This window comes from Pseudorca crassidens, chromosome 11 (assembly GCF_039906515.1).
Source record: "Pseudorca crassidens isolate mPseCra1 chromosome 11, mPseCra1.hap1, whole genome shotgun sequence".
NCBI classification, from domain to species: Eukaryota; Metazoa; Chordata; class Mammalia; order Artiodactyla; family Delphinidae; genus Pseudorca; species Pseudorca crassidens.
The window spans coordinates 58,993,221-59,016,999 of NC_090306.1; the positions used below are offsets into that span (position 1 = coordinate 58,993,221).

The 23,779-nt window shown below is 38.4% G+C and overlaps 1 protein-coding gene across 7 annotated transcripts in view; it reads left to right on the forward strand.

Annotated features, from left to right (window-relative positions):
- The first annotated feature begins 1,851 nt into the window (after positions 1 to 1,851).
- Positions 1,852 to 23,779, forward strand: part of CPSF6 (cleavage and polyadenylation specific factor 6) — a 33,691-nt gene continuing 11,763 nt past the window's right edge. For 5 of the 7 annotated variants that reach the window (XR_010932483.1, XM_067697288.1, XM_067697291.1 and 2 more), the window contains exons 1-9: positions 1,852 to 2,011; positions 9,849 to 10,058; positions 11,716 to 11,819; positions 16,322 to 16,467; positions 17,365 to 17,538; positions 17,668 to 17,778; positions 18,229 to 18,733; positions 20,838 to 20,953; positions 21,451 to 21,604. Coding sequence is in view for 6 of the 7 variants with exons in the window: in XM_067697288.1 (XP_067553389.1) it covers positions 1,952 to 2,011; positions 9,849 to 10,058; positions 11,716 to 11,819; positions 16,322 to 16,467; positions 17,365 to 17,538; positions 17,668 to 17,778; positions 18,229 to 18,733; positions 20,838 to 20,953; positions 21,451 to 21,604 (1,580 nt within the window). In the remaining variant the exon portion in view is untranslated. The remainder of the gene's footprint in view (positions 2,012 to 9,848; positions 10,059 to 11,715; positions 11,820 to 16,321; positions 16,468 to 17,364; positions 17,539 to 17,667; positions 17,779 to 18,228; positions 18,734 to 20,837; positions 20,954 to 21,450; positions 21,605 to 23,779) is intronic. The other 2 variants (XM_067697292.1, XM_067697293.1) reach the window with 1 other exon arrangement.

The following is a 23,779-nucleotide window of genomic DNA, read 5'->3' on the forward strand; positions in this document are numbered from 1 at the left end:
ACCTAGAATAGTCAAATTCATAGAGTCAGAAACTGCATTGGTAGATGCCAGGGGGTAGGGGCGTGGGGAGGGGGAATGGGGAGTTAGTGTTTAAAGGGGACAGAGTTTCAGTTTAGGAAGGTGAAAAATTCGGGAGATGGATGATGGTGAGAATTGTACAACAATTTGAGTGCTACTGAACTGTACAGTTAAATATGGTTAAAATGGTATGTTTTATATTATGTGACTTTTACCACAATAAAAAAACATTAAAAAAAAAGTGCTAGACAAAAAGATGATTCTTTTCCAGGGCTGGTTGGAGTGGGATGGCTAAAGATTCCTTCACACTACTAAGAACGGTAGCAACTTAAAACTTAGAAATTGCCTATTTCCAGAATTTTCCATTTAATATTTTTGGATTGCAGTTGACCCCAGGTAACTAAAAACCTCTTTAATGGAGGACTGCTATATTGGTGGCAAAAGCTTTCTTTATTAACCACGTGACTCCGGTTAAACCACTTTGGTTCTTTTTTTATTTTATTTATTTATTATTGTTATTATTTTGCGGTACGCGGGCCTCTCACTGTTGTGGCCTCTCCCTTTGCGGAGCACAGGCTCTGGACACGCAGGCTCAGCGGCCATGGCTCACGTGTCTAGTCGCTCCGCGGCATGTGGGACTTTCCCAGACCGGGGCACGAACCCGTGTCCCCTGCATCGGCAGGCGGACTCTCAACCACTGCGCCACCAGGGAAGCCCGGTTCTTTTTTTAAAAATAAATTTATTTATTTGATTTATTTCTTTTTGGCTGCGTTGGGTCTTCGTTGCTGTGCACGGGTTTTCTCTAGTTGCGAAGGGCAGGTCTACTTTTTGTCGCGGTACTCGGGCTTCTTGCGGTGGCGGAGCACAGACTCTAGGCACACTGGCCTCAGTAGTTGTGGCACACGGGCTCAGTAGTTGCGGCTCACAGGCTCTAGAGCGCAGGCTCAGTAGTTGTGGCGCACGGGCGTAATTGCTCCGCAGCATGTGGGATTTTCCCGGACCAGGGCTCCAACCCAGCTCCCCTGCATTGGCAGGCGGATACCCAACCACCATGCCACTAGGAAAAACCGATTCTTTAGGTCTCTGTTCCCTTTCTCAACTGTAAAAGATGTTTGGATTTAATGACACCTTTTCCAGTTTTCTGACATTCTATGAGTCTAAGAGTGAAGCCCTTGCCTGAAGATACCTCCACCTTATAGGGTGGGTCCGAGGGGGACCGCATTCAAGTTAGAGGCATTTAAACTATCCCAGGGAAAACCAACTGCAGCTCAAAGGAGGAAACAAATGAAGAGAGATGAAAGGTTGGGGGTGGGGGGAGGTGGGACGCAGAGGAGAGGAAAGAAGAAGATGCCAATGATACAGATGGAAAGATAAACAGCATGCAAATGACACAAGTAGCATGCAAATAACTAAAGATTATCATCAACGGGTAACTAGCGTTTACAAGGCAAACGAAATTCTGCTGGTCTCTGAGGTTGCAGGGGTGAGACATCCTCTCTGGGCGCTCACAGAAAGCGGAGCTACACTTTGTATTTCATCGTGACATAAAACTTCCACCTCTCTAAAAGCCCTGGCTGTGAGAAATGTAAGAAAAACCGAGAAATGAAAATATCACAAAACGCTTGAGTCTACCAGGGACAACGTGAAACCACAGTCTCTGGAAATGACTGGGACCACCCCCGCCCCTCCCCGCCCCGCCCCCCAAGCCTAATCCAGACACACAAAAGAAACCGCTTGTGCCCTCCGAGGTGCAGTTTTGATTCTCCGCCTGCGGAACTGGCGGCAGCGGAGCAGACGCACGCCCCCTGCCGCCCCCGCCTCAGCCCTCGGAAGTGACGCAGCGCGCCCCGCCCCCGCCGCTAGATCCGCTGCTGCTGCCGCGGCGGGCGGACCTGCAGGAGGTAGCGGCGGCGGCGGCCGAGGCCGAGGGAAGATGGCGGACGGTGTGGACCACATAGACATTTACGCGGATGTGGGCGAAGAGTTCAACCAGGTACGTGAGGGCCCTGGGCCCACGCCGCCGAAGTAGGCGGTGCTGCGGCCGGGATGCGGACCCGGGGCCCACCGTGGGCCGCGAGCCGCCGCGGCTGCAGCCCGTGCGCCCTTGGCGCCTGTGGGCCGCACCGCCCGACCCAGGCGCGGCGCCCCCTCACCCCTCGTTCTAGCACGTCGTCTTGCGGGCGGCAGGCGCCGCCACCCGCCGCGGGTCCCCGAGCGCGGACGCGGGCCGCCGTGCAGCCGCCGCCGACCCCTCCCTCTCCGCTGCCTCGCTCCCCATTGTTGGCGGCGGCCGGCGGGCGCTTCCCGCCGTGTTAGGCCTGGGCGGAGGGGCGGCTTGTGCGCGGGGGGAGAACGGGCCGCCCCTGCGCCCCCTCCCCGGCCGCCGGGGCGAGGAGGAAGCCTGGCGGGGCGCGCGCCGGCCGCCGTCTCGCCCCCGGCCCTGCCGCTCGGGCTCCGATTCTTCCGGTCGCTCCATTTTGTCTCTGTCGGCGCACGGTCGCCTCATGGAAGGCCGCATTCACGGCCCTTTGTATCCCGCGCGCTCTGCTTCCTGCGCTCTCCTGCTCGTGTTTGCGACAGGTTTCGGCGTGGCGCCTTCTTCCTCCTCCCCTTACACTCCGGGAAGGCGGCTTCGTGGCGGGCAAGTTTGCAACAAGTCCTTTGACTTTCGGACCCATGGCTCGTGTTTAAAAAGTCGGTTCGCTGCCTCCCTGCCTCGGTGGCCCAGGGCTTGTAGTGCCTTTGAGGCCCAGTCGTTCGTGCTTGGCCTTTGTGATGAAAATACCTGTGAAGATAGGTGGCCCGGGCGAAAAGGAGACTTGGACGCCCTAGGGCTGGATGGAACAAAAAAAGGCGGTAGCTCACCGAGAGATAAGAGGTGTGATGAAAGAATCTCACCCGAAATTCACGTCGTGTTGGTTTTAAAATAAAGGATTGTAGCTGTGACCCGATTTCCGAAAACAAAATGTTTACTGTCCTCCGAGGGGTTTTGAAAGGCTGGAGAAAGTGAGAATGCAAGGTTTTTCCGGTATCTCACTGGCCACAGTAGCCTAGAAGGACTAGCTGTGGAGCTATGATGTCTGATGTTGGGCATCCTTGCGAAGGGTTGTTACTAGAGTAGTGACGTTTAAGCTGTAAGCCTACTGCTCACATCTCTACTCCCTTTTATGTAGTAACACATTTAAAAAATTAAATTGTGCGTAATTGCAGTGCACCTAATCGCTTTATCTCTTATATTTTCCAGGTCCATATGAGAAGCTTAGTAAAATTCTGGTTAATGTGTTTTTGTGGGTTTTTCCCCCTTCCATTAAGGATCTTATTTCTGACTAGGGGCTAAAGATTTTATTTTAAATAGGGAAAGCTAGAAATCTTTTCTGGTTTTTTTGAGGGATGATTGTGCCCCTGGTTTAAATATTAGAAAAAAAATGCAATTAGCTTTAAATGTTTCCTACTCCGTTAAAGACTGAATATTTAAATGTAACCCACTGTAATCAAACATTAAGTTTAAAAATTTTTCTTTTTTGTTGTGTTTATATTTTGGATATATGATGCCTGAGTTGTGTCAATGACAGTTTAGAAAATTACCTTGAGTGCTAAACAGAGTCAGATTCTAATCCTTTTTTAAGGTCAGTAGACAAAGACTTCTCAGGAAATTTCTTTTCCTTTTATTTATCAAATAAGTGTAACATTCCATCGAAAAGGGGTCCATATCTGGAAGTAAAGGAAGAGTTAAATGTTCAAGACAGTCTTCATTAGCTTTCTTACAAGAAAATATATGTGCTTTGTCTTTCTACCCACAATAAAGGAAGAATTGGGCTACAATTTTAGAAGTTGAGCTTTCTTCAGAACCTTTTAATTAAATATTTTTTAGGCTTTTGCCTGTTTAATTTGGAATGGGCATTTCTCTAACCTGTATAGCTGGATGTAGTGATACTTGCTTATCCCTGTGCAGCAACTAGTGCTGACTGAGCAGGAGGTAAGAAGAGGTTAAAATTCTGTGACCCTGATGAGGAACTGCTTTAAAGGGTTCTTTTAAAAATGTAACTTTTTGTTGATTTGTACATATAGTATTATATTTCACACATAGTTGCATGATTATTACTAGAAAGATATTTATACTTTTCAATCGGTTAATGGGATTAAAGAGACTTTGTTTTTGTTATTATTTTGCATATCACTGGCCTTTGTAATGTTTGCTGTGGTAATTCCTGTTTAAAATATGGCCACATAAGGATAGTTGGTGGGTTTTAAGGTTCATCCTTCATTTTTAATAATGTTACTATCATTGAAATATTTATCTGAAATTTTATCAGAATTAGAGGCAACTACAAAATTATTATTGATTGTTTTATTTTGCACTCTTACTTTGCACTGACATTACTTCTGCTGGTTGCTGTAGTAAACTATGACTTTTTTTTGGCTGTGTTGGGTCTTCGTTGCTGCACACAGGCTTTCTCTAGTTACGGTGAGCGTGGCTTCTCTTGTTGCGGAGCACAGGCTCTAGAGCGCAGGCTCAGTAGTTGCGGCACTCTAGAGCGCAGTCTCGGTAGTTGTGGCGCACGGGCTTAGCTGCTCCGCGGCATGTGGGATCTTCCTGGACCAGGGCTTGATCCCGTGTCCCCTGCACTGGCAGGAGGATTCTTAGCCACTGCGCCACCAGGGAAGTCCCAACTATGACTCTTTATGTTGTTGTAGTTGAGTAAAATGTTTTGCTAAGTATAACGGGTTATGACTTTGGCTTCTAAACTGCTGTAAACATTTGAAAAAAATCTTTGTTCTTCAATGTGAGCTGTAGTTTTAATTGCACAGTATGCTTTGAAATTCTTTGTGATACATGTATTTTTCATTTTTTTAAATTTTAAATGGTCATACTTTTATGATGCTTTTTTTTCCATGTGTGTTTTGGTAAAGAACAGTATAATAAACCTATTTCAAAATATGAGATATTCTGCTGTCTTAGAAGAAACTTTCATTTGGATATGGTGTGAGAAAAAGTTAGTGAAACTATAGAATAGTTCCTTTCTTCACCAGATGAATTAAGAATGGAGAATGAAGAATGAAATTGGAGAAAGGGAGAAGGCACAAGGGACTCAACTATTCCTTATAGCTGCTCTTTTAGTTCTTAAGTTGAAGGTCTTTGCATGTAACCAACCAAATTGAGAACAGTTGCTCCAGTGGAAGAATTTGAACTTCCAAACCTCTACCTTGGATTTGGAGTTGAGAAGAAAGTGGGTGGTTTCAGCCTCTATAGTGTGTATCAATTCAGTTTGAACTGGGATTTGTACTTGAAAGTAGTAGTTACTAGCCTAATATTTAATAATTATAGATTTTTATTTTGACCAAAACTAAATTAAATTTTTTAACTCAATTGTTTAATATATCTTGAGTATTTGTTATATGCCAACAAGGAAGGATACAAAGTTTAGATAGTCTGTCCTTAGAGTACGATGTAGTGGGATTGGGAGACACATACATAAATATAACACTGACAGGTCATGTGTTATAGAAACCACTCCTTTATGTGTATCTTTATCTGTAGAATTTTTGTTGGCAGAGGAGAGGAAAGTCAGATTCTATGAACTTCAGGAAAGCTTATGCTGGGTGCGTTGAAATAGTGTGTATTTTGCTTGTTTGGGGAGCAGAAGCTCTTAATGTGGCATTTAGTTATTGATGTACCTGGTGGTAGGTCACTGATAGCAGTGCTCACTTAGTAATCTGACCATCCAGCTTTAAAATGAAAATGTATATAGGTAGTGGGAAAAAATTCATTTGGAAGCTAGAGACCTAGACATGCTTATAACTCTACTTGTCTTTATATCATGAGTCGTTATAGTTTATATTTAGTTATTGTGTATCTACTATAGCCAATGTCTAGCTAATTTTGGAAAATAAGTTTATTAGGCAAATATCAGTGAAATCTTATTTCTGATAAATTTATGTTGAATAGAGAACCCTCTAAGATAAGGCTTGTAAGGTGGAAACTGAGGTAGGTAGAGATTGATTCAGAAACTTGGATAGAAGAAATGTTTAGGGGAGCTGGAACTCTTCTTACTCAGTTTTATTATTTATGAGTAGTTCATTCAGTTGCCCACTTTGTGGTTTATGTGGCATATTTTTAGTACCAAGTTGGCTTCCTTACCATTAGTTGAGCTTTTTACAGGGATTACAAACTAATTTTAATATCTACTTGAAACATAGACAAAATCAGAAAGTGAAGTATTTTAAAAAGATAAATATGTATTAGATTATTTGCTGTTGGATTTTATGTGGTGGTATATTATATTCTCTTCCATGGTATAGAATACATTTTGTAAATGCAAAATAAAACGTTTCCCCCTGCTATATTTCTCTAAATGGAAATGACTATTAAATTTCCTTTTTTTTTTTTTTTTTTACTGCGAAGACTTTGAACAAGTGGCCTTTGCTGTGCCATTAGTGGTAGTATCATAGAATGCAGGAGTGGTATTAATACAATTTTAGGACCACCAAAAGCAGTCTTGGGCCTATCAGGGAGAGTGAAAATATAGTACAACTATACCACAGTCATCCCAATAATGGTATACAGTATATCTGTGACATGAAAATTTTATGGGAGGTGATTAGGGAAAGTATGTCTAAAAAATAATTCTTTGGAGGGAGGGGTTAATGATAATGAAAAAAAGGTTGAGAAACACTGCTTTTAAAAGGAGCTGATTGAATTTTGGTTATTTTACTATCCATCTTAATTTAAGTGTTTTCTCTGACTGGGCAACAGCTACTCATATATCATGAGGAACATAATCTTGAAGTGTACAATCTTGAAAGGATACCTTGCCTTTAAAATGATTATAGTAATTAGAATGTAGGGAATGAAATAACTTAGTGGATTTTTTAACAAACCCTAAGAGCTGTTGCCTACTGGAATTTATATATAATGTACAGCTCTATTGGTGATTAGCTGCTATGAAAAGTAGATAGTTACAATTGGGCAGTATTTGGTATCTAAAATAATTAGAGGCGTAATGTTGATTATTTTTTGTTGTTTTTGAATGCCATTAAAATTTCCTAATGGTAATAATCAAAAAGACTACATAGTAGAACTTGACACTGTGGGCTATCTCTCTTTGACAAAGTTTGTCCAATAGACTTTCAGAGCTCACCTTCTTTATTTGTGACCCATGATATACATTTTCCATAATTTCTGAATGTGCACGTTTTCCCCCTTTTTAGAGTGGGAACAGAAAGTAGGATGTGTTCTGTGTGTGTATATATATATATATATACATTTTTTTTTCCTTAATCTGGAGGATAGGTGTGATATGCTAAAGCTGAAAAGGAAGATTACTGATACTACAGAAGAGTATGTGTTTTGAGTTGCATTTTAGTAATGGTGGCAAATGTATTCAGATTCATTAATATTTTTTCACCAAGTCCAAATGCATACCATTGGGGCTAGAAGTACAGGCTGTGGCCTTGGAACTGAGCGAAGCTAACTAGTCCACATGGAGATCAAACCCCAGGACCATGGTCTCAATTAGCATCATACTTCAACCAATTGGAAGCAGTCCAGCTACCAGACAAAATGGCTGATCCTAAATATTGGTAGAATCATATCAGTATGGAAAATTGGTTGGTGTCAACATAGGAATTCGTGGATGGACAAAAATAGTAAGTCATGGTGATTCACCAGGTTAGTGTAGCTGCAATTATGCTTGTAAATGATGTCTACTTATGTGAACATTTTCCTAGATTTACAACTAATGAAAAATCATGTTGTGTTAACCTGTTTCATGAAAGTGTAAATCTAAATACTTTTATTTTAGTGCTGCTATTAATAACCCTTGCATTCTCTTTTACTCTCCCTCAGACCATATAGTGTGATTATAGTCTCTGCTGAGGAGGATGGAAACACAACTCCTTTTGAATAATAGTAATAATAATTCTACTTGATGTACAGAACTGGATTGCCAAAGAGTCTAAAGTGCCCACTACCCCTTGCGGGAAGGTTTTTAGTATCTTAAGTGTGTGGAATCACTGCTGCAGCCATGCCACCTGAAGCTTCAGCTACACTGAAACTTCATAACAAAACTCACCCTTCTTTTTTCTAATTTTTGCTATCACTGCGATTTGATCATGTTGCTTGGTTTTTGAAAACTCAGTTCTCAAAGGTTATTTTGGTATTGTTGTACAAACAAAATTATGGCATTATTCAGTGACTTGTGGTCTTAGTTTCTGCCCATTGCTAATGATGGTTTTGTTCTCTGACTTACCTTGAGATTTTTGTTCCTTGTTAAATGTTACAGACATTCAACGTGGTTAACAGTGTTATGTAGAGATTCTGTTACATAATCAGTAAATTGGATAACTTCGTTATGCAGAAGGTTACCTGAATGACTTTACAAATTTCAGGTCCCTTTGGCTATGCGTTATAAGTGGTATTTCCCCTTCTAGATTTTTTTCTTCTTTTTCTGTTTCTTTTTTAAAAAATCTTTTTCTGGCTCCCTTCTGAATAACAAAACAACAGCCATGTTCCCTTGGGGCCTATAATAAAAATATTTTGTTGATCTGTTCACAGTCATCACAAATATCTTCTCTGTGTCATTCTTTATCCATATAATAGTCCCTAAAACTATTAGCTTTTCCTTATGTGCCATTTGTATTCATCCTTAGTGAATTGTATTAATGGAGATGATATGAGTTATGTCTGAACTCTAAGTTTATTATTTCCTAAGTGTAATTGCCTCTCTTCCCTTATTATCTCAAATATTCTACCTCATAAGAATAAAATAGTTCACATCCATCTAGGTACTTGGCGGTGGAAAGGGAGGAAGATAAAAATAGAACTTTTCCTCTGATACTGGCTAGTCAAGCCTGTGGCCCAGTAACTGTTACCAAAGGCAATTTAAATGGTGTTCAGTGTTCTGCCAGTACCTGCATTTCATTTTTCTTGTGCTTATTTACAGATTGAACCCTATTTTTCCATTTTTCTCCTGTTCACATATTTGCTTTTTTTTCGTTTACCTCTTACTTGCATATCACTTGGGCATGTAAGTGGCATCTACTAGCATTGCTTTAATTCTGCTGCTGACAATGGCAAAGCTTTACTAGATCCTTGTTCGTATCCCTTTTCTCTTGGCTATGTAGATATCTTTTGCCAATTGACTAAGAAGTCAGGTAAGCATTAACTCTTTGTTGATGGAGAATAATGAAACTATTAATAGATACTAATTTGGATAGTTTAACCTGTGTTTTATTTATTGTTTCTCTTTCCCCTGTTCATTTGTTGTGACATACGGAATCATTTACATACCCACATTTCTTTATCCCTTTCCTATGGCTTAGCTCACTATGCTTTCTCTAAAACTAATAGCTTTCAGAGTTGGGAAGCAAGATACTGAATACCAAAGAAAACAATAGTTGTATTTTTCTGTTAAATATTAAAATATTTGTAATGGCTCTGATTTTTGTGATATTTTTGTGTCAAAAAAATGTAAGCCCATCTATTTGTATTCATGTGTTGTTACTTTTAGAGTATTTTATTTCCATGGAAAGTTTTTTATTATTACTTTATTTTGTCTACATGTTATTCTATTCCTAGAGGAATGTTATTTCCTGTATTATAATAAATATCGGTGGGAAAATAGGATTGATTGTATAGAAATTCGCTTTATAGGCACTGTTCAAGAAGAATACGTCTGTGGCATAAAGTGAAAAGATTTGTACTGAGATCTTTGGCTGTTTCTGTCTTCTACCAAATGTTTAAAACAAAATAGTTGAATGAATTTGCATTCAAATCTGTTTAGTAGTAGTCTGACTATTGTATAATCTAGAGCATTATTTCTGTATCTCAGGAAGCTGAATATGGTGGGCATGATCAGATAGATTTGTATGATGATGTCATCTCTCCATCTGCAAATAATGGAGATGCCCCAGAAGATCGGGATTACATGGATACTCTCCCACCAACTGTTGGTGATGATGTGGGTAAAGGAGCAGCACCAAATGTTGTCTATACATATACTGGAAAGAGAATTGCATTATATATTGGAAATCTAACATGGGTAAGTGACTTAACATATGAATAAAAGCATAGGTGATTGATTTCAAACTGCTTCAGTAGTTGGTTTTCTCCAGTTTTATAAAATAAGAATTTGAAGTTACTAGATTGGTTCTACATGCTTGCTTATGCAACGAGGAGGGAAATACAAGTACCTTTAAAATGTCGTAAATTCCAAATCTTCTAGTTCTGAATTTTGTAGACATTCAACTTGTTTTGGTAGAGATTCCAGTTAAATATAGTTTGATTTTATCTTCAAATCAATTCTTTTTATTTTACTACTCCTACACTTCAGCTATCCCAGTTTTACAAAGAAAAATGCTCACATAAAGGTCTCAAACCGAGATTCAGAAGTGCAGGAGAGAAACACAGTACAACTCCTGGTTTTAAGAGTTTTCATTATCTAAATCATACTACAGACGTGTTGAGTTTCATTTTTGCTCATAAATTTGAAATCTGATTTATGGAAATGCTGCTATGTACATTGTATTTTAATTTGGGTTATTTATGAGACTGTAGGATTATTATTGGTTGGGAGTTTCATTAGCTGGATGTTCAGTGTTATCTATATTTTATTAGTATTAAATCTTAAATATTTACTAAAATAGTTCTATAGAATTTTTGCATCTCTACTTAGAAACATTTGTTACACATAATTGAAAATTTTTTAGTTGTCTAGAAATGAAAACTTGTTACTGTTCCATTTCCTTAATAGCATTTTATTTTTAAATGTTTACATTTTAAAAAAACAATTGATCTATCTCCCACTACCCAGTCTGAAGAAATTTTTTTTTTTAAGTTTTTTGGGGTTTTTTTTTTTTTGATATGGACCATTTTTAAAGTCTTTATTGAATTTGTTACAGTATTGCTTCTGTTTTATGTTTTGGTTTTTTGGCTCTGAGGCATGTGGGATCTTAGTTCTCCAACCAGGGATTGAACCCACACCGCCTGCATTGGAAGGCAAAGTTTTAACCACTGGACCGCCAGGGAAGCCCCTGAGCAATTTTTAAATATTGGAGACAGTAGCAATGTAGTTATGAAGAGTATGGTTGCTAAGTAAGCCTCTGAATCTTAGTTTTTACATATGTTAGTTTTATAACCTTGGAAAAGCTCTTTAACCTCTCTATAACCTCTCTATCCCATGTGTAAAATGGGAGTGATATAGGACTTTTATGTTTTAAGAATTAAATAGTTGATATAAAGTACATGGTAGGTACTCAATATATGTTAGGTGTTTTGTTTTGTTTTGTTTTGTTTTTTTCCATCTTGCATTGAAACATAAGATGGAGTTTATTTCCCCAAATAATTTCCTTTAAGGAAAAGAAGTGACAAGTGACATTGGTTTTATTGAAAATTTAAAGTTGTAGCAGTTGAAAGCTGGAAGAGACCAAAAACTCATTAAGAGTTAAAAAAAAAAAAAAATCTATGTTCTCTCTAAGGGTATGTAGCTTCTAATTTCCAAAACTCTTATCAAGGGATAAAATTATATCCTCAGGTGCTTTTGTGCTATTTAAAAATTGAAGGCTGACTGGCAGTAATTGTACTTAATTTGCACTGAGCATTTTGTCTTGTTTATCCTGAGTTTACCCTTAAAAAATAAATGGAAACAATAAAAATCTTGGATATGTTTTGATGGTTAATGAGGGGGAAATATCTTGCAGTGGACAACAGATGAAGACTTAACTGAAGCAGTTCATTCTTTGGGCGTAAATGATATTTTGGAGATAAAATTTTTTGAAAATCGGGCAAATGGCCAGTCAAAGGGGTAAGAATTTTGTTTTAATTCTTTTTTTTCCCTAATGGAAGTTAGTAGCTAGTGATTACAATTTTGGGGGTAACTTTCCTTGAAGTTAATGCTAACTACACATGTGTAGGATGTTTTATTTCTACATTGTCAGGAGGTTCTTGGACAAAGATTCATACTCATTTCATGTATCCTGTGATCTACCTCACTAAAACTAGTGGAGCTGGGAGTGTAGATAGATTAGGTCTCTTTTCCAGTTTTCCTGAATTTTCTCCATCTGTGGTTGAAATGATTTTTGAAATAACAGTTTGAAGAAGCATTGCTATCCCTGTAATTAAGGGATAGTGGAAGATGGGCAACTGAAGAATAATGTAACATGGATGTTTTGCTTTATTTTTTTAAACTATTAAACTACACAAATGAGGTAGGATCATTACGGGATCATTATAAAATACAGATGTCGAAACGTAAGAAAATAAAAAGCCACAATCTCATCATCCATAGATGATCGCTCTTGATATTTTAGTGAACATACTTTCAGGTTTTTAAATTTTTACTGCAAAAACAATAGGATTACAACTCAGGTTTTATAATGTATTTGATACACGGAGTAAAACAAATATTTAACACTAAACATCTTCCCTAATGTATTAAGTTCTTTCCATCATACCTTGTATGCTACTGTAATTTATTTTACCATTCTAATTTTTGGTTATTTGGGTTTCCAGTTTTTGCCTATTATAAATAATGTTGTGGCAGGCTTCGTTTTATATAAATCTTTAGGTTCAGATTTTTGACTTTTTAAAAGGTAATTTGCTAGATGCAGAATAATAAAGTAAAAAATATGCTTAATGTACTTACTTTATATTGTTTAATATGCCAGTTTTCAGTAACTAGGAATATTTTCAAAATACGTACAGAGTCTGACTGCTTTTCATGAACTTCACTTCTACTACCTGATCCGAGCCACTGTTCTCTCTTACTTGAACTTCTGTAATAGCCTCCTACGTGGTGTTCCTGCCTTCCCTCTGATTCTCTACAGTCTATATACATGACACATAGCAGAAGTTGAAAAAAAGTGACATCAATATTTGCCTGCTCAGAATCTTCTAATGGTTATCTATTTTATTCAGAGTAAAACCCAGACTCTTCACTGTGGCCTACAAGGCACTAAGACCAGTTTCCCCACTACCTCTCTGACCTCATCTCCTACTACTCTTTGCCTTCCCTATGCTGCTTCAGCCACATTAGTCTCTGATGTTCCTCAAACACATTGCTACTTAAGACCTTTACACTGTTTCTTCTTTTTGGTTTATTTTTTCCCAAAATGTCAACATTTGGGATCTTTCACTTCATTCAGGATTTTGCTTGAGTTCCCTTCCCTGGCCACCCTATGCAAGACCTTCTGCCCCCATCACTGTTTCCTTTTTTTAGTTTTTCTTATGATGTATTTTACTCGTTTATTGTCTTGTCTCCTACTAGGTTTAGATTGTAACCTCCATAAGAGCTTGGCTCACTGTTGTATCCCTAACCCTAGAATGGTGCCTGGGATATAGGAGGTGGTGCTCAGTAAATGTTTGTTAAATTAGTGAATTAATTAAATTATTTCTAAATGTTGTGACCCAAGATAATCTTGAATCAGACGGCAGACTTTTTTGACCAAGGATCTAGTTTTTTTTTTTTTTTTTGCGGTACGCGGGCCTCTCACTGTGTGGCCTCTCCCGTTGCGGAGCACAGGCTCCGGATGCGCAGGCTCAGCGGCCATGGCCCACAGGCCCAGCTGCTCCGCGGCATGTGGGATCTTCCCAGACCGGGGCACGAACCCGTGTCCCCTGCATCGGCAGGCGGACTCTCAACCACTGCACCACCAGGAACCCCAAGGATCTAGTTTTTTTTTTTTTTTTTTTTTGCGGTACGCAGACCTCTCACTGTTGTGGCCTATCCCGTTGCAGAGCACAGGCTCAGCAGCCATGGCTCACGGGCCCAGCCACTCCGCAGCATGTGGGATCTTCCCGGACCGGGGCACGAACCCATGTCCCCTGCATCTGCAGGCGGACTCTCAACCACTGTGCCACCAGGGAAGCCCCAAGGATCTAGTTTTTTAAAAAATATTTATTTATTAATTTTGGCTGTGCTGGGTCTTAGTTGTGACATGTGGGATCTTCGTTGCCGCATGCGGACTCAGTTGCAGTAGGCAGGCTTCTTAGTTGCGACATGGAGGCTTCTTAGTTGCGGCGTGCGTGTGGGCTCTAGTTCCCCCACTAGGGATCGAACCTGGGTCCCCTGCATTGGGAGCACGGAGTCTTATTCAGTGGGCCACCGGGGAAGTCCCAAAGGACAATTTTGAATACCAGGGAGAAAAGGCTCCTAAGAGTCCTTCTGAGAATAATTTAGAATATTGTATAACTGTGAGTTGACGCTCATTCATTTTTTTTTTCTATTTTAACTTTATTTTTCCTAGTGAGATATAATTCACATACTATAAAATTCATCATTATAAAGTCTTCAAATCAGTGGGTTTTAGTTTATTTATGAAGTTATACAACCATTACCACTGTCTAATTCCAGAATATTTAATCACCCCCAAAGGAAATCGCATATGCATTAGCAATCTGTCTCTGGATTTGCCTGTTCTGAAATGGTATCATAAAGAATGTGGTCCCATGTGACTAGCGTCTTACACTTAGCATAATGTTTTCAGGGTTCATCATGTTGTAGCATGTGTCAGTACTTAATTTCTTTTTATAGCTAAATAATATTCCACCATGTGGATACACCACATTTTAAAAATCCCATCCATCATTTGGTGGACATTTGGGTTGTTTCCATTTTTGCTATTATGAATAAGACCCCTATGAATATTCATATACCAGTTTTTGCATGAGCATATTTTTTCTTTTTTTTTTTAAGGAAATTGTTTCTTTCATCTAAATAGGTTACACTGATATTATATCTCCTACCACTGCTACTACTTGATTAAATAGCTTGAATTTGGGGCTGTTTTATAAAATGTTAATTTTGAAAAATAATTTTGTATTTTTAAACACTAGATAGATTATCATAAGCAAAGTGAGCTACTCATACTTTGAGAAGCACATGGAGATGAGATCTGACTGTGGAAACTGTACTAAGCATCCCATTTCTTCTTCATTCTAAGGTGCAAATTCTCTGGGAGCCAACAATAGGTTAAATTGCACTATTAACTTTTTTTGTCTTGTTTGGGGGGAAGTTTATTATTGGTCCAATACATTATACCTGATTTATTTATGTTAATTGTGTAAACAGGGAACTCTGTAATAATACTGATAAATAATAACATCAGCATAGCATGTGAAAAAAAAGATAGGTTACACTGTAGTCCCCATATGATTTGGCACTGTTCCAGAACCACCCTTTCATATAGACAGACAAATATTTAGTGAAAGAAGTTAAATTTATAAATATTTATAGTTTCCATTTTTTTCTTATAAATTATGCCCCTGTGAATATTCATGTACCAATTTATGTGAACATGTATTTGCAATTCTGTTAGGTACACGTATACACGAGGAGATTTATTTTTCTGCCATGAGGCTTGCAGGATCTCAGTTCTCCAACCAGCGATTGAACCTGGGCCACGGCAATGAAAGCGCCAAGTCCTAACCACTAGACAGACCACCAGGGAACTCCCAGGAGAGAAGATTTATTGGATTGTATTTTTAACTCTGTATTTAACCTTTTAAGGAGCTGCCGGGATGTTTGTCAAAGTGGTTGCACTACTTTACATTTTCCATCAGTGTATGTGGGTTCTAGTTTTCTCCACATCCTCACCAGCACTTGTTAATTGTCTTTTTGGTTAGTGAATGTGAAATGGTATCATTGTGGTTTTAATTTACATTTCCCTGTTGGCTAATGATATTGAGCATCTTTTCATGGTGACATTATTCATGATAATGAAAAAAGTGGAAACAACCCAAATGTCTGTCAATTTTTGGGAAATGTGGTATATCCATATAATGAAATATTATTCAGCCATGAAAAGGAATTAAGGACTGACACATGCTACAACATGCATAAACCTTGAAAACATTACACTTAGTGGAAAAAGCCAATCACAAAAGACCACATACTGTATAATTCCATTTATATGAAGTGTCCAGAATAGGCAAATCTGTAGGGACAGAATGTGGATTAGTGATTCATTAGGGTTGGAGGATGGGAAGAAATGGAGTGACAGCTAACAGTTATGGGGAGTTTTTTGAGTGATGAAAATTGTTTTTAAAATTGATTGTGGTGATGTTTGTAAAATTCTGAATATGCTAAAAAAAATAAACCACTGAATTCTATACACTTAAAGTGAGTAGGTAGTGTGATGTGTTGTTATAAAAAAAAGTTAAAGATCAAAGTGTGAGCTTTGTATATTTCTAAGAAATATTTTCCGTTTTCTTAGGTAAAATTAAATTCAGACCATTTCCTTTTTAATAAGAGTAATAACAGTTAATCCCTCCTCACTTTCTACCCACACCCCTTTAAACATCTTTTAGGTTTGCCCTTGTTGGTGTTGGATCTGAAGCATCCTCAAAAAAGTTAATGGATCTGTTGCCTAAAAGAGAACTTCATGGTCAGAATCCTGTTGTAACTCCATGCAATAAACAGTTCCTGAGTCAATTTGAAATGCAGTCCAGGAAAAGTAAGCAACCCCTCAAAGGCTTTTATTAAAAGTTGTACATTTTAACTAATCTTGCTAGCATTTGTTAGATGTTATATTGGAGAAGTCATCTTAATATTTATAGTTAGTATTTAGTTCATTGGAGAATCCATTTTAGAAAGTCCATGCTTTGAATTTGATTTAAATTACCGATTATGACTGGTCCCGTGTACTGGGAACCTACTCCCGTTTTTCTCTAGATGTCACAGACCCAGCATTATACAACACTGTGCAAGTTCTGTAGCCCTGTCATTCCCATCGTAAAAAAAGGAAGAAACTACATTCTAATCCTTAGATTGAAGGAAAGTTATGTGGGTGTCTGTTATGGTGGGGGAGGAACCATTGATAATCAGAAAGTATTTGTTGATTTTCTGCTTAGCACCAAGACCTTTCACTACTTAGTAAAGTGGCTATAGAGAAGATTTGCCATTATACACTTACAAATGTTATCACTTAAAGAGATAAATGGATGATCAGGCAATTAACAGAAATTCAAGTGGTTGTTTCAATGTTCTAGCACTTAACACTCAACTGACGAATGTTACAAAATTTAAATGATTTATACTTACTGACATTTAGATTTCTGTTGGAGAATTTTGGTCTTGGCCGCTGCAGAGTACTGGTTTTTTGAAAGTAACTCATGTTTGCTTATTGGAAATGCATTTAAGCCTGGATCTTTTGAGGCTTCAAAAGAGCTTAAATAGATATGAATGTTTTCCTAAACTGGTACTTCTCATGTAGTTTGGACAGGCCCAAGGCATCTGCAAGTTAGTATATAGTGTAAATGAACTTTGAAATAGAGTTGTTTCTAATATCTAACAGTGGTTATGTATCAGCTATTTTAATAAATGCTATTTATGAGTATTTGGATATTTGCAGCTACACAGTCAGGACAAATGTCTGGGGAAGGTAAAGCTGGTCCTCCGGGAGGCAGTTCACGTGCAGCCTTTCCACAAGGTGGTAGAGGACGGGCCCGTTTTCCAGGGGCTGTTCCTGGTGGGGACAGATTTCCTGGGCCAGCAGGACCAGGAGGGCCACCTCCACCTTTTCCAGGTAAAATTTTTCTTAAATTACCATGGATAAAATGTGTCTACCTAATACCTCTTTTCCTTTTCTCTCTTTTTCAAGTAATGCATTATTAATGTGACTTACTCTCCTTGTTATGCTATTTTTGGAATCCAGGAAATTTGATCAAGCATCTTGTTAAAGGAACTCGGCCTTTGTTCCTGGAAACTAGGATTCCATGGCATATGGGGCACAGCATAGAGGAAATACCCATTTTTGGCCTAAAAGGTCTTTATTTTTCTCCAAACTTGCTTGACTTATATATAGAATATTTACATCCGTCTTATTTTCTTACCTCTTAAAAAATCCTTTCAAGACCATTTTTCCTTGTTTCACTTTCTAGCTTGGCATCAGAGTAGACTATAAGGTGGGTGATTTCACTGTAAGAAGTGTGTGTACGCTGAAAGGTGGAAACTATCTCTAAGCAATGTAATCTATTAAAGTTTTTGTTTCAGTAGTTTTTCTTAAGCATAAATTGAGCTAGCTAAATGTGTAAGGATAAACTTCACCTTTGTAATTGTTAGTGTAGCATTTACCATATGGGTTGCATTTAAAGAGAAAGAGTCTTGGTCTATGAGTTACGCTTTAAAAGTATAATTTTGGCGTGAAGATAAACTGCCTTATTGAAGTGTTTTTCTCTCTCTCTCTCTCTCTCTCTCTCTCCCCTTTATTCTATAGCTGGACAGACTCCACCACGTCCACCCTTAGGTCCTCCAGGCCCACCCGGTCCACCAGGTCCTCCACCTCCTGGTCAGGTTCTGCCTCCTCCTTTAGCTGGGCCTCCTAATCGAGGAGATCGCCCTCCACCACCAGTTCTTTTTCCTGGACAACCTTTTGGGCAGCCTCCATTGGGTCCGCTTCCTCCTGGGCCTCCACCTCCAGTTCCAGGCTACGGCCCCCCTCCTGGTCCACCACCTCCACAACAGGGACCACCTCCACCTCCAGGCCCCTTTCCACCTCGCCCACCTGGCCCTCTTGGGCCACCCCTTACACTCGCTCCTCCTCCGCATCTTCCTGGACCACCTCCAGGTGCCCCACCACCAGCTCCACATGTGAACCCCGCTTTCTTTCCTCCACCAACTAACAGCGGCATGCCTACATCAGATAGCCGGGGTCCACCACCAACGGATCCATATGGCCGGCCTCCACCATATGATAGGGGTGACTATGGGCCTCCTGGAAGGTAAGTTAGTATGTATCTATAAAAGTAGACTTGGTGTATTTGATCTGCAAAAGGTATTTTTCTCTGTCAGTGAAGTTTTAAAAAAATCATGACCTTTTCCCCAGGTACATAATTTTTTGTATTGTTTTCTCTTAGAAGAAGCAGTGTGATATGGTGAAAAACATACTGAACGGGGTTGGGAATAATCCAGCTCTGCCACTTATACAGCCATGTGATTTTAGGGCAAGTCACTTTGTTTTCATCATTTTTAAGTTAAAAGAGGTTAATAAAGATAATTTAAGCGAGCAAATGGGATCCTTAAGCTATTTTCAAGGTTTTAAAGTCAATCTCATTTACCATTGATGACATTACATAGAATGCTAAAGTTTCTTCATTGGTTTAGGAATTAGGTCAGTTTATTAGATAGGTACTATTGATTATCTCATGCTTATCAGGAGTCCTGAGTAGCAGAATTACTAACTTTTAATTAAAATGGGAACATTAAATAATTTACAAGCATATTTGGGTAGACAAAGACTTGTAAAATACAGACTTTATGGAAATTAAAATGGTTAATGGCAATCCTTAGAAAAAAGCTGCATGGAAGTCACGGTGGAACTAAGTGATCCCTAAGCCCCCTTTCAAAATACTTTTAAAGCTATCCATACTCAAATCATAATCTAGAGATTAATCTCTAAGAACTACTTGAATTTGCCCCGTTCAGTTTCTTTTGAGTTTATCATTTGATTTTATATTCTTTAACTATCACTGTTGAATGACTTTGTATTTTGTTTTGTCTGACAGTGTTCTGCAGGGATGGATTTGAGCATCTGCCTAATTCCATACAGTTGCACAGGGCCAGGGAAATAAATTTGATGTTGTAAACAAAGTCTCCTGACAGTTACTTACCATAGAGCTTGTGTCTTTATGTGACTGCCAAAATTGCTTCGTTTTCTTTTGAAAAACGTTATAACTAGGAAGGTAGCACAACTTTTCTCCTGTTCAGCTTAATTTCAGTGAGCAACTACCTATTAAGTGTCCACTCAGTGTATAGGGGTGGGTTAGGTGGTTTGGTTTGACAGTTTAAAATTTGAATCTCATGTCTTTTTTCTAACATAATAGAATTTCTACAGTGTCAGTTTTTCTTAAAATATATTTGTGTATATATTTTTAGTTATTATTGAGTAATTTTTAATTGAAAATTGGAGAAAACTGATTATCTTGCGTGGGTTTTTTTTTTTTAGGGGATCAGATGGGTATGAGTCACAGAAATTAATTGAAATCATACATGGATTTTGAACAACTTGTGATTTGGTTGGGCTGTTTATAAAGTTTTGGGAATAACAATAATACCTTATAAACATGAAGAAGGTTATATTAGCTGTTTCCTCATTTCATTAGAATGAACTGCTACTGCTTACCTCAGTTCAACATCCTACCTAATAACTAATAACTAAGATGGCAAAAAGTTTACCTTTTCCTATACTGCACATGCAGTCACAATTTTTAAAGTTGTCCAGCAGCTTTAGAAAATCTTGGGATTTTACTGTTTTTTTCCAACAAATATTTACAGGTACTGAGTGCCTTTTATTTGCCAGATATCCTTCTAGGGATTCAGTGGCAAACAAGATAAGTCTAAAGTCTTCTCCCTCCTGAAATTTTATTAGTCCAACAGACATTTATTATCCTTCTCTTATGAATTGGGCCTTGCGCCTAGAGGATCCAAATATAAATGAAACCAAATTCCATCCCTTGATAGTGTAGGGTTGTATTTTTTGCAGTCAGGATTTTTTGTTTAGATATACATATGTGTCGGGACATCAGAACAATTTATTATATCTGTTTTTGTATGACTCTGAAAAATAGTATATTATACTTATGTAAATACATAATTTCTGGCCTCCAGAAAGATGAGGTTTCTAAGTTGCTACTTTATTTCAGCTGAAAGATAAGGGAATTTTGCTTAGACCTTCTCTTCGTAGGAAAAAGATCACATTTCAATCTGAAAAAGTAACTATTAGCTCTAAGGCACTTGTCAAAAGCAATTATTTGAATTGCTTTACACTATTGTGACTAATTTAGAAAATCTTTTGAGTATGATTTAAGGTTTATTTCGATTTTACAGGGAAATGGATACTGCAAGAACACCATTGAGTGAAGCTGAGTTTGAAGAAATCATGAATAGAAATAGGGCAATCTCAAGCAGTGCTATTTCAAGAGCTGTGTCTGATGCCAGTGCTGGTTTGTATATTTATTTCTGTATTAACATTTCTTATTTATGTTATTAGGAATGACCTAAAAAGTACAGTCTTGAAGATGGGTCATCTACATGTAGTAGTTATTTTTATATTTACAAATCATTACCTATACTTTATTTAAAAGGCATTGAAGGGAACTGTATGTCACAGTGTAGTGGAAAAACTCCTCTAATTTAAAAATTTTAGGTGTAAATTTAAATATTAGCCCTGACATTTAATGGCTCAGGGACCTTAAGGCAGCTCATTTATTCTCATATTTACTAAATGATTATGTGTTTCACACAGCTATAATAGTAACAAGTGGTGTTAACTTCATGTACATTAAAGCCTTTCAGAATGGTGAAACGCTGAGAAAAATTAAGACATCTTCTGTAGTGATTTTAAAGTGCATTCCTTTTGTAAAATGGTTGCCCCAAATGGTTTGGTGGTATTTTGAAAACAAAATTTATTTGACTTCGACCCCTCTCCTTCCACTCACAGGTGATTATGGGAGTGCTATTGAGACATTGGTAACTGCAATTTCTTTAATTAAACAATCCAAAGTATCTGCTGATGATCGTTGCAAAGTTCTTATTAGCTCTTTGCAAGATTGCCTTCATGGAATTGAATCCAAGTCTTATGGTTCTGGATCAAGGTAAAACTTTCCTGTCTCATGTCTGTTTAAAACTACTGCTTTGCAAATAGAAAAAATACTGTGTTTGGGACTTTATAGGACTTTGATTTTACTTATTACTGTTTACTTAGCAGCTAATGTGATCTTGTTATTGTTTTTGTTTAAACCCTAAATCAAATGTTAGGTGTTTGCTTGCTTAAAACCCTTCGTGGCTTCCAGTTATTCTTAGAATAAGACTGTAAATATTGAAGTGCTGTGTGATATAGTTCTATCTATCTTTTCAGCCTCACTGTGTACCTCTCCTCTGGCTCACTGTTCTCTCGCCACATTGGTCTCCCTTTTCTTCTTGACACATCAAGCACTTGCCCACCTCACTGTTTTGTTTGGGTTTGTTTTTTGCGGTACGCGGGCCTCTCACTGTTGTGGCCTCTCCCGTTTTGGAGCACAGGCTGCGGACGCGCAGGCTCAGTGGCCATGGCTCACGGGCCCAGCCGCTCCGCGGCATGTGGGATCTTCCCGGACTGGGGCACAAACCCATGTCCCCTGTATCGGCAGGCAGACTCAACCACTGCGCCACCAGGGAAGCCGCACCTCACTGTTTTTGTACTTGGTATTTATGCCCACCTTGCTGTTTTTGTACTTCGTATTTCTTCTGCTGGGAGTCCTTTTCCCTGGCTCTAATAGCTGGCTCCTTATCCTTCATGCCTCAACTCAATCTAACTTGCTAAGAGGGGTCTTCTCTCAGGTTATTCTGTCATGTTCATTCTGTTTATTTTTCATAATACTTACTACAGTCTATTCTTATTTGTTACTAATGCACATTTTTTTTCACTAGAACACATCGAAAGATGGAAAGGACCTTACCTGTCTTGTTCGCTACAATATTTGTAATGATGAAACAGTGCTTGGTACAGATTGGGTGCTAAATAAATATTTCTTGAACAAAGGAGTTAATAATCTATTTCTTAGTATTTTTATTTTGATTAGGCAGTTCCTTTTTTTGGCATTACTGCTAACCTTGAAATTTTACATATTTTCAAAAGGTAGATCTTTAACCTTGACATGATACTTTCAGGTCTTTAGTGTACTTTATCTAGTGGTAGAGTTGTCTTCATTAAGTTAGGAAAAGAGAGCCTGTCTTTGTCATAGTCCACAACTTTATGATTATTACCTTTTTGACCCAGTATAAAGATGTTTGGACCTGAACACATTTGTTACAGCTGAAGACCGTATCTTATATAGTCTTCTTTTAACTATTTAAGTCCAGAATAATAACTTCTACTTTAATCACAGGCTTAGCACTTAATGTTTGCTAAGTTGAGCTGTCTGGTGCAGAAATACAAAATAGAGATTAAACTAATAGCCAGCTGTTATTTCCTTGTTGTGAATTTCAGAATTTAGAATAGTAGGATTTCTAAGATACATACTCTGGTTAAAGTACCTGTTTTTTGTTGTTGTTTTTAAAGGCAGTTCATGAAACATTTCTCTTTATTAAATAAAAATGAGAATAGTATCTCAGTCTTTTCTGGTGGTCATGTTTACTAAGTTTCTTCTCTGCTTCCCACCATGCCCCTCAGCACCACCACCCCCCCCAAGCATACCTACGAATATATTTCATTAGGAAGTTTCTTAGTGGGGTAACACTCATGATGAACCATATTTTGGCTAGTTTTAAATGTAAAATTGATATTTACATATAGGTTTAGGTAACATGTATTAATGGGTGGTAGTTTTATGTATTTAAGTCTCATTATATATTGAGTGATTTCATGAATTTTGTGTCTAAAAAACTACCTTCTGTATGTTCTTTAGCTTGAAACACAAGTCCTTTGAAATTTTCTCTCCTTTACCTTTCTGCTTTTCATTCAGTAAATACTACATGTCTGTTTTAGGCTGCTAGTTATAATAGATGTAATAGATGATATGGTGTATTGCCATGGTGTGTCTGGTTCCCAATTTTTATTTATTTGGCTGCGCCGGGTCTTAGTTGCGGCACATGCGATTTTTAGTTGTGGCATTCGGGATCTAGTTCCCTGACCAGGGATCAAACCCAAGACCCCCCTGCATTGGGAGCGAGGAGTCTTAACCGTTGGACCACCAGGGAAGTCCCGGGTGAATGTTTTTAAAAATGGGGTTTCTAGTTCATGCTTGTACGTGAGTAAATCATTATTGGCAGTTCAGGATATTTTAGTTTAA